This window comes from Puntigrus tetrazona, chromosome 16 (assembly GCF_018831695.1).
Source record: "Puntigrus tetrazona isolate hp1 chromosome 16, ASM1883169v1, whole genome shotgun sequence".
NCBI classification, from domain to species: Eukaryota; Metazoa; Chordata; class Actinopteri; order Cypriniformes; family Cyprinidae; genus Puntigrus; species Puntigrus tetrazona.
The window spans coordinates 26727160-26738931 of record NC_056714.1 but is presented as its reverse complement, the minus strand read 5'-3'; the positions used below and the strand labels follow the sequence as shown (position 1 = coordinate 26738931).

At 35.4% G+C, this 11772-nt stretch overlaps 1 protein-coding gene across 3 annotated transcripts in view; it reads right to left on the bottom strand.

Moving 5' to 3' along the window:
- Positions 1-218: 218 nt before the first annotated feature.
- The window catches only part of ifnlr1 (interferon lambda receptor 1), a 12489-nt gene continuing 935 nt past the window's right edge, over positions 219-11772 (bottom strand). Inside the window, exons 2-7 of one of the 3 annotated variants that reach the window (XM_043261823.1) lie at positions 10702-10828; positions 8435-8607; positions 5814-5998; positions 5574-5715; positions 4490-4614; positions 219-2869 (exon numbers count right to left, since the gene is read on the bottom strand). In XM_043261823.1, the coding sequence (XP_043117758.1) occupies positions 2135-2869; positions 4490-4614; positions 5574-5715; positions 5814-5998; positions 8435-8607; positions 10702-10828 (1487 nt within the window). In that variant the 3' untranslated portion in view covers positions 219-2134. Of the gene's footprint in view, positions 2873-4489; positions 4615-5573; positions 5716-5813; positions 5999-8434; positions 8608-10701; positions 10829-11772 lie in introns of all 3 variants that reach the window. The other 2 variants (XM_043261822.1, XM_043261825.1) reach the window with 2 other exon arrangements.

Here is an 11772-nt window from a genome sequence, read left to right as displayed (position 1 = left end):
TTTTTCGGGTGAAAGGTGACCCGTTTTGTCTCGCAACCAGAGAGGAACTTTATCACCTTTAGGTAATGATTTTCTCATATATTATCACCGCAAGCGCTTACGAGTGTGAAAACGACTCCGACCTTTGTATTGTTTGCTCAGCGTGTACATGTGGATGAGATCTGTGCAAAAAGCGTCAATAAAACCTTACAGTAGAGCACCCACAGACTGCAATAACATTAAAGTGACAAATATCTTTAATATGCCAAACAAATCAATAAACCGATGAACAGTACGTCGTTTAAATAACATAACTGACATATTTTGTCTGTAAAACCCGTCGGAAGATTTAGACCAGAGCTGTTTTTCCTGCCAGACTGAATTTCTGCTGTGACTTCACCTCGCAGATGTTTGTTTCCTTCATAACAAAGAGCTTTTGTCAGTGTTTCTGAGGTATTTCACTTCGGCAACTTCCTCGTATAGCTGCAGACCGAAAAAAATCCCCATGAAGCATTTTACACACTCCAAAGAACATGAGAGTCTTTTGTCTGGTATGCAAATATATAATTCACGAGTGTGTGTGTGTGTGTGTGTGTGTGTGTGTGTGTGTGTGTGTGTGGAAGTTTCCGTTCAAGACGTGTTTTTACACACACGCCTACCGGGTCTGACATTGTTTGTACAGAGCTGCACAATGAAATAAGGCCGAACCCTTCGAAGATATCGTTGAAAAGTCAGCATGCAATCATTAAGGTTCTTCCTGCCTTACTGTAAGTGATTCATTTATTAAAAATGTCATGCTCCTTTCCTCTTTTCACGATCAAATCAATAAAAACGGATTTTTTTCCCTTACATGCACTCAGATTCTGAACATCCCGTTTACGTGAAGCGCAAATGTTGCACTTATTCATCGACACGGGCATTTAATGCATTCAAAACTTAACTTCAGGGCATATTCAAACATATCTCACTCTTAGCTTTTTGCTAAGATTGAGAATATAATCGAATTTAAGCATTAACATTCAGATCATTTCAGTTCGATTGAGGTGTTTACTTTTTCCGGTCCGGCTCAGCCATCAATCCGATTATAAACAGACGTGCAAACGTTTCTTCAATATCCTGTTTCCCCCCCCGAGAAATGCTTCAGAAGACGGATGCTTTTTGAACGGCATTTCACGCCGACCTTCAAGTTACTCAGATTAGCGCAAACAAATGGTGTAAAAATGTTTCTGAAAATTCACCAACACAGCAATAACAAGCTGCACTTCAGGTTTTCTGCATTTGGACTCCCGCGTTTTGCATTATGCGTTCATTAAATAGACTAATAAGTTAAAACAGAGACATATTGACAACGAATGGTATAACACTTGTGAAAATGGCAATGCTACAGATATGCTTAGTTTCAGTCAAAGTGCCAGTTTGAAAACACTCAATGCTTTTAAAATTACCTTTAGGGCCATTTTAACTCAACTCTCTCTCTCTCTCTCTCTCTATATATATATATATATATTGAGTTGAGTTGAGTATATATATATATATATATCTGTTGAGAGAAATGCATAAATGTGAAAGAAGGCCAAGATAGTACATGCTATGGATGAATGTTTGCTGCGCAGTCCACTATTTTGTATTTGGTTGACACATAAAGCCAAATTGAGACCCCAGTATCTCTGGAACAAAACCATTTTGGGCCTTAAAACCTGAAACCTCTCTTAAGAGCCAACATCTTAAAGAACACTGAGATATTTTTAACACTTCTTGAATTACAGGCATGCAAACCTTGGCACAAAAATGGATTTTTCCCATTTTCGAATGGCCACCATTGGAACATTATGCAACAAGGATCGTTTCACTAATAGACCAACCTACCCATCTCTGTTCGAAATCTTTGCCACTTTTCTAAAGCCATTTTCCCCATCTTTAACATGGCAGATCGCTCATCGAATGTTCACCTGTGGCACATTAACACGTCGGCTTTCATGGCTATTTATGCTTGTCTTTCAGAAAGAAACTCAACAAAATCAAACGTAGTTGGGAAGGTTTCCGAGGTTCGGTCAACTCACAACGTCTGTACGAACGCTCAGATTTTCTCAAAACCCCAAAAGATGGCGGTTTAGCAACTTTTCGTCTTGCACGGACGCTCCGAGAAGAGCAAGGGTTAGTTACAAGACAAAGTCAACCCCTGCGTCTCCACCATCAACCTGTCCAGAAAAATCACACCGAATCTCTGTTCCTCTTCATCTGTGAAGTCCTCCTCAGGTTCAGCTGGGTCCTGGACGGGTTCTGTCCTCATAACATAAGTCCTCTGCTCCTGCTGTGCCTCCAGAGGAATCCCCGGAAGCCAGTTCTGCCTGTAGTTTGACGTCACGACGCACGAAACGTGTACGGGCTTGTAGGATGAGCTACACCTGGAGTCCTTGTGAAGAAGGTCGGGGAGCAAAGGAGTCTGTTCTCCAGACGAAGCCTCTGAGTCCCGGGAAGCTGCTGGAGAACTTTCCCCACATTGGAATAAAAAGCCGGGAAACTTCAGCTCGCCGTTCTCAGCCTCTCTGACCGGCACCACCAGCGGCCCGCCGCTGTTTTCAGGGTCCGGAGGGCTCAATGAAAAGCTCAGACTTGGTTCCGGACCAAACGAGTCCGAGCTGGTTTCGTGAGGTCGGGTCTTGGCAGGCACGCACGTGCTGTAGTGGACCGAAGACTCTGGGCTGTCCTGGAGCGGGACGCGCTCCTGCTCGCAGGCCTCCTGGGATGCATACGCGTTGATATCCATTATCACTGGCGGAGAAAAAGCAGGCTGTGGTTCAAGCTTCACGGCAAATCCAGACCCCACTTCCACTTTAGAGATGACATCTGGATCGGGACAAAATGTAGGGCTGCTGTTGTCTCGCATGATCTGCTTTAAAAAGAAAAGAGAGAGTTCTTGAGTCTATTGGATATTTAAGGATATATATATATATATATATATATATATATATATATATATATATATATATATATATATATATATATATAATATACTATATATATATATACTGTATATATATATATATATATATATATATATATATATATATATATATATAATATACTGTATATATATATACTGTATATATATATATATATATATATATATATATATATATATATATATATATATATACTGTTGATACATAAACTGGGATATTTGGTGTCACTTGAATCACTTAGTTTGCCAAATTGCTAAAAATCTAACAAAAAAATCAAAAATAAAAACCATTTAATTCATAAAAATGTCAATTGGAAATAAAACACAAAAAAATATTTTCAATCAGACAAAAATGTACAAATATTATTGCAAAATATAAATTATTTTCAAAACAAAATATTAAACTCATGGAATGTAAAATTAAAAAATAATAATAATTAAAATTAAAAACAACAATCAAAATTAAATACTTTTGAAATAATAATAACTGAATTGACTCAATTAAATTATCCATCAAAATTCAACACTAAAAATTAACCGAATAATAAAATATGATGAACTTTAAAATAAAAGCCATCAAAATATAACATGCAAAAAACAAATAATTCATAAAAATTGGATACAAATTTAAAAACAAATTAAATTGAATAATTATATATTTTTTTAATTAATTACATGAATAAATAATAAAACAGCGTTAAATAAAATCTGCTGTTAATCATATACTGCAAACATATATTTCAACCACTTTTTCTCAATTGCTGTTGTTATTTTGCATCAAAAAACAACAAACAATAAATAAAATTAATAAATATAATTACATAAATAAATAATAAAACACCAAATAAAAGCATTTTATTTATTAATTTATTATTTATTCATTTATTATTTTAATTTTAAATGTAAAATAAAATTAATTATACCACTGCAAGTTAAACACTACAAACAAATTAAATGATACATCTACAAAAACAACCAAAGCACTAAAGTACCGATCAGAAATATTTAAAATTAAAACTTTTTTAGCAATAAAAAAAAAAACTCACTTATTGAAATATTTGCTTTATTTCAAGTAAATATTGTAAGTCAGAGATCTGGCTGAGAAAAATGTTTGGAAATCCCTTTTGATTCTAGATGCATTTGAAACAGAATGAAGCCGAATTAATTCATCGGACGAGTCGCGGTCCGCCGGGAAGTTTAAGTGAAAGGCATTTTGTGAAGCCAAATATTGACAAGGTTACACAAGAACCCAAAGCGAGCAAATATCAGCACGCATGATTCATGCTTTCAAATCACAAACAGGCTTTTTTTTTTTTTACAATATCTCAAAATCCAAACACGGTAAATAATCCAGAAGCGCTCCGGGAAAAATCTGTGACCGTTGATCTGCGTGCGTCACCGTAGTCGACGCGATAAACTCATTTAGTGTTGCCGAGGGCGATGTGCAGATAAGACGCATTCCTTCAGGAGCTCATGAGAAACAGGACTTGTGAGGTTTTACGGTAAGACCCGGTGCAGGTATGTTCAGCTGGGGTTTCCCACACTTACCAGCACTTTCGGCAAGGAGCTCTGTTTCTTCAGCGCCGACTGGCAAAGCATGATGGGTAAGACGATCAACAGCAGCAGAGCCAGCAGACCAGGCCATATTAATATATGAAGCCAGGAATTGGGTGCTGAAAGACACAGATGAATATAAAGCAGCTTACAAACTTTTTGTGCAACTTTTTGTCATTTGCTGTTGTTATTTCGCATCACGTACAAAAATACAAACAATACGTAAAATGAAATAAATACATAATAATGAGTAAATAATTAGTTGACATTTGTATGTAATCCACCTTTTCTCTCATGCAATATTAAAACCTGTTGTATCGTTTCATTTCAGCAACATGCATGCTGACAAAAGTAATACAATACAGTATTAAATATTAAAAATAAAATTGAAATTGAATAAATAAATAGTTGATATTTGCATATAATCCACCTTTTCTGTTATGTAATATTAAAAAAACGGTGGTATTGTTTTATATATTGTCATATTTATATTATAGGCAAATAAATATTTTTTTTATAATAAAATAAATAATTAAAAATTACATGAAGAGTGAATAAATAAATAAATAAATAAATAGATAAATAAACAGTTGATATTTGTATGTAATCCACTTTTTCTGTTATATAATAGTAAACACTAGGAAATAGATTTCCATTAATTTTGCTAAACTAAAGTTAATAAATAAAAAAAAAAAAAAAAAAAAAAAATATATATATATATATATATATATATATATATATATATATATATATATATATATATATATATATATATATATATATATATATACATATATATATATATATATATATATATATATATATATATACATATATATATATATATATATATATATATATATATATATATATATATATATATATATATATAAAATAATTAATAAATTAATAGTTGACATATATAGTGCATATTTTCTCTTACATAATGGTAACATAAAATGATTTTGTGTCATTTACTTTCATTATTTTGCATTTTAGATACTTGCCAGAAATAAATAGAATAAATAAATAAATAAATCAAAAACATTTAGATTTGGCTACGGATCAAAGTCATTACCTGAGACAGTCACACAAAAGGTGGAGTTTTCACTGGGACCAAACACACTGGGGTGTGTGAGCGTATAAAACACTTCACCGCAGTACTGGACGTCTGTCTCCACGAGCCAAATCAACACGGAGCGGGACGCGTTCTCAAACACCTGCACACACAGTCTCCACATGTAGCCTAGCAACAATACAGACCTTACAGTAATAACACAGATCCTAAAGGATCCCAATAAGGAGGAGCAATAGTAACCTTTCCAGCCATTGACTCGGGACGCGTCAGACGAACCGTGTACTTAACAAATGATGTCAGGAAACGTTTTCCCCAAAAGCTGACGTCCTCTAAAGAGCGGTTCCAAGCGGCCCTCGGCGGCGAGACCGTCACGTTCAGATGGGTTTGGTTTGATGTGACTGACAGCTGAGGAGCTGTGAATGTGGCTGGAAGCAGGGAAACAGAACGGAGGTTGGTTCAAAGAAAAAAACTGCATGTGCTGGTTAGGTATGTTTTGAAGCTGGGATGCTGGTTTAAGCTGGTCCTTTGCTGGTTTATGATGGTCCTATGTGGTTTATGCTGGTTTAAGCTGGTCCTTTGCTGGTTTATGATGGTCCTATATGGTTTATGCTGGTTTAAGCTGGTCCTTTGCTGGTTTATAACGGGTCCTTTGCTGGTTTATGCTGGCCATTTGCTGGTTTATACCATTCCTATGTGGTTTCCGCTGGTTTAAACTGGTCCTTTGCTGGTTTATGATGGTCCTATGTGGTTTATGCTGGTTTAAGATGGTCCTTTGCTGGTTTATGCTGGTCCTTTGCTGGTTTATGCTGGTCCTTTGCTGGTTTATGCTGGTCATTTGCTGGTTTATACCGTTCCTATGTGGTTTCTGCTGGTTTAAACTGGTCCTTTGCTGGTTTATGCTACTCTTTTGCTGGTTTATGGTGGTCCTATGTGGTTTATGCTGGTTTAAACTGGTCCTTTGCTGGTTTATGCTGGTCCTTTTCTGGTTTATGATGGTCTTATGTGCTTTATGCTGGTTTAAGCTTGTCATTTGCTGGTTTATGCTGGTCCTTTGCTGGTTTATAATGGTCCTATGTGGTTTATGCTGGTTTAAGCTGGTCCTTTGCTGGTTTTTGCTGCTCTGTTGCTGGTTTATGGTGGTCCTATGTGGTTTATGCTGGTTTAAGATGGCCCTTTGCTGGTTTAAGATGGTCCTTTGCTGGTTTATGCCGTTCCTTTGCTGGTTTATACTGGTCCTTTGCTGGTTTAATCTGGTCCTTTGCTGGTTTATGCTACTCTTTTGTTGGTTTATGATGGTCCTATGTGGTTTATGCTGGTTTAAGCTGTTGCTTTGCTGATTTATGTTGTTCCTTTGCTGATTTATGCTGTTCTTTTGCTGGTTTATGCTGTTTCATTGCTAGTTTAAGCTTGTTCCCACCTCAAGACCAGCATAAACCAGCAAAGGACCATCTTAAACCAGCTCAAACCAGCATCCCAGCATCAAAAAATACCTAATCAGCATATGCTGTCTTTTTCAACAGAGCAGTTCACATAAAATAGAATAGCTGTTAATTTCCTCATCCTCAGGCCACCCAAGATGTAGTTTATTTCTTTAACAAAACAGTAAAGAAGGTTTTGGTAACGCTTCATAATAACTGCACACTTTGAATCTTTAGATAAGTAAACAGTAAGGTACAGGAGGCTGTGCTGTATCATTATCGTAAATAAATCACGACTGAAGGGCGTTGTTAGTCACAGCGTGAAGTGGATTACTGCTTTTGTCAAACAACAAAAAATATTAAAACCAAAAATATGCATTGAAATGTTCATTTTTGAAGCAAGTTTGTTAAATGTAGCCCTTTCACACACACACAAAAAAAAAAACAATAGTTCCTGACAGCAGTAAACTACAAGAGAATTTTTAGAAAATGCTAATTTTGCAACACAGTTGCTGGCCAATCAGAATCAAGGAATTCTGTAATAATTTTATAGGAATAAGTAAGCAGTTTCTAAATACAGCTATTAATGTTTGTGAGCATATCTACAATGTTTAATATGTTCAAAAACAATGTAACACGAACAAATACATGCGTATATCAATGCATCAAAGAAGCGCTGCAGTCAAACATTAAATCTGTGTGTGAGAGACAACTTTACGTGCAGAGCGCCATGAAAAACTGTAAACACTGTGCTGCGGAAATATATTTACATGTACATATTTCTAAGTTGGTGACATTATATGCAATCGTATTATTATTACATGCAGTAGTGATGTGGAATGAGGATGTGTTGCGTGTCTAAAGCATATCAAGCGAGTAAACTAGTTCAGGCAGATCACACAAACAATGAGAAACCATTTCATGCACGCCCATTTAAACATTTAGGCCCAAACAAATGGTTTCTTCAGTTCGGTTTAGTTTGGTGGAACTGGAGCCCTGAATGAGTTCATTCATCCCAGGATCAGATATACTGCGGTGTTTTGGATCAGTTTCATTCAGACTGAATATCAGGTGTCTGGAAGTGAGTTCTGATTTGATCTCATTTCAACCGGTTCATCCAGTTCACTAAAAAGAACCGGTTCAAAACAATGATTCGTTCAGGAATGATTCGTTCACTCCAGACTGTTTACCCAAGGTTTCTTGCACAGACTGATCTTTTCGCTTCATAAGACCATGCAGGAGCAATTGGCATTCATTTTGTTGACTGATGCATTTTTCATTTAGCCACTGAATTGAATTTTACGAATCACCAACGATCACGGAAAAAATGCGTCTTGTGCAGCTGGCCCGAGGGCGAGTACGTTAACAGCATAATTGATGTTTTATTTTAGCTTGACCACAGACAGAGTTTGAGCCAAAGAGCGAACATCCAAAATAACTCACTTTCCCAAAACGGCATGGATATGGCCCCTCCGAGGCACCGTCCGCCGGCCAGGACCTTGGCGTGATATTTAGAGGACACGTCGCTCATCACATCCGTCATCACATCCGTCATGTCACAAACAGGGGTGGAGATGTTCTGGCACCAAGTCACTGGTTGATACGGGTTCCCATAACTGCAACAGAACAGACTTACTGATACTCGGGTACATTTATTAAAATTGCATGTGACAGACACAAAAAGCACCCAATTAAAGTAGATCCCGTGCAATCATAGAGCACGCACAGAAACTCTTTTAAACTGACCAGACTGCTGGTACATCGCCTGGTCCATCGTTACACACCCCATCTATTGTGTGCATATGTCATATCACGTGTTAAATCATACAGCTGATGTTGAATGTTCATTGTTGTCTTTGGAACAACTCATCGAGCTATAAATATATATATATATTATATAATAGTCAGGACGTGCAAATGATCAGAGCAGTACCTTTTTTGTTGCATGTAATAAAACGATATACGTAATGAACGTAAAAAATGGCAACCATGTTAACACAATATCAAAGAAAAAAAAAATAACTATTAATTAATGCAAAAAAGTTTATAATTAATATTAAAATGAGCATAAATATTATATATATATATATATATATATATATATATATATATAATTATATAAATATATAATATATAGAATTAATTGTTTTTCTTAAAAAAAGAAAATAACTAAATAACTAACTTTCTAGCAAATATTATTAAATGCACTTCTAGAAAAACGTTTAGACTTAAAATATATAAAAATATTTACTTTATTATATTACATATTTCACTTTTATTTAATATATTGACAAATTAAATGAACAAATATTATTTAACTTAAAATATGTTATGAACAAAATTGTATAAAATAAAATAATTATATATATATATATATATATATATATATATATATATATATATATATATATATATATATATATATATATATATTTTTAAATTAAATTTGATTAAGATTAAAATTGAAAACATTTTATTTCTATAGAAATAAATGAAAACCATAATAAATATTTTTTATAGTATATCGAAATATAAAATACAATTATGGCATTAATTTCATTTGTATAATTAAGTTAAAAAAATACATTATACAAACACTTTTTAAGTTGTTACATGATGCATATTTGATACGATATATTAATAATATTTTGCAGACAGAGATGAATTAAGGCACTGAAACTACTACCGTATAAAAGAGCAAAAATAAGAAAGGAGAAGTGTATGAGAAGCGTTGAGCTGCAGTAAGAGAGGTTAAGAGGTTGGACCGATGTGGGATTATCTGGAGCTTGTGAAGCTTTGGTCTCTCATCCCGTCGCCCGCTGTCTGCCCCAGTGACCCTCCCAGCATGCTCTGCTGCTCCCTCCGTGCCCATCACATTTATTTTTCCCCATCAGTTTCTCCGTAAAGCCTAACAGATTCGGAGCCGAGGCCAGAAAGGGCCGGCAACATTACGCCGACGCAGCTTCCTCCCGCTCCGCCGCCGAGCGTCCTTCACCAAAGTCACGCGAGGAGGTTTTAAAACGCTGCTAAGGATTTCAGGGGTTGTTAAACGATCGTGCGTAAAAAAAATTATGGAAATATAGTGAATAAAGAGAAGACAAATCAGAGGCAATGTACCGTGTCCAATCTATGCGTTTCCTTCAACATTTTTTTTTTTAGATATAAATCACTCTCATTAATTCAAAGGACTGCAGCGTTACTGTACCAAAGTACTTTTTTAGGGAAACCAATGAAAAAATATTAAAAACATGTAAGAATACGTTTCAGATATGTATGCATTATACATTATAATCAATGCAGCACATTATTATTATTATTAAAATATGTACACAATCCATATGTAATAATATATACTACTAACATATGTAATCTATTATTATTATTTTAGTAATATTTACAAATATGTACACACGCACACAAACTAACAATTATATATAATTATTGTATTTTATAATATATATTATTAAATTTAATAGACTGCAACAGATACTCTCTCTCTCTATATATATATATATTTATATTAATTTTATATTTTAATGATGCATACTAACGCATCAGTGATCTCTTTCCTTCTATATTGATAGAGATGCATTTGCATGACATATGATAACACAATTATGCATTATATTTAATTACAACACATCCGTGCAATTGCAGCGTGCTATAAACAGAAAAAAAAGCCCCGGTTTTCCGGCGACTCTGTGACTCACAGGTTATACTGAACGCTGTAGAGAAGTGTTTGACCCGGAACGTCGACAGGATCCCAACGGAGAACGCTGAAGAAATTCCTGGACACGAAATAGACCTTCGTCCCGTAGCAGCTCTGACCCCAGCTACCTGCGACACAGAGCAGCAAAAGGTCTGAATGTCTGAATGTCCGATGCGGTCACGACATTAAGCAATACGATTTTAATCTAGTGCTGATTTCAGCATTTAATAAAGCACTGGTTAATTAAAGCGCTGACGTGAACCAACAATGAGCTTTTTTTTATTGCTCAAGGGTGTTGAATTTATTTATTCATGCCGCGTTTGGCAGAAATAGACGTTTTTAGATCCAAAGCAAATCAGCACATCCCAGGAAAAACGCATCTAGGTAAAGTAGAGCATTGCATTCGTCGAAAAGTACGTTTAAGTAGCATGCAGCAGCACGTTATTATTTCACACACACTAAAACAAACTCAGACTGGCGTCCTCTGGTCTCTTCAGATGATGGTTTGAAACACCACCAGCAGAGGAAACAACATCCACAAACCCTCTCCAGCTCTTCAGGATGTTTGACATCAATCAATACATACATATATATATATATATATATATATATATATATATAGCCTCTAAACCTCAGGCCTCTTTCAAACTTTCTTCTCGACCGGCTCTCTTTTTCTGGTTTCGGCGGTCGATGGACAGGGTTTGACGAGCGTCTGACAGCGAGACGGTTCTCCATCGATCACGAGCCCGGGCGAATAATCTCTGCACGTTTGGATTTTCCTGAACGGCTTCAGATACACCGGCGGGATTTCGCAGAAAGCGTAAAGAGTTTGACCTCCAGAGACGGTCAGAAACCCACACGCCGAGTGGGACGTGATTAGAAACAGAAACCTGGCAGAATATTACAATTTGACTTAAATAGCACTTCAGCATTTTTTTATAAATAAGTTAAATAATTTTTATTTGTATGTTCTGTGTTCATTTTAATTGTGAGGTTTTTTTTGTCTTTTTATTGTTATTTTTAAAACATCTATATATTTCAGGAAATAAAAATGTTGGCGTTTTGTTTAAAT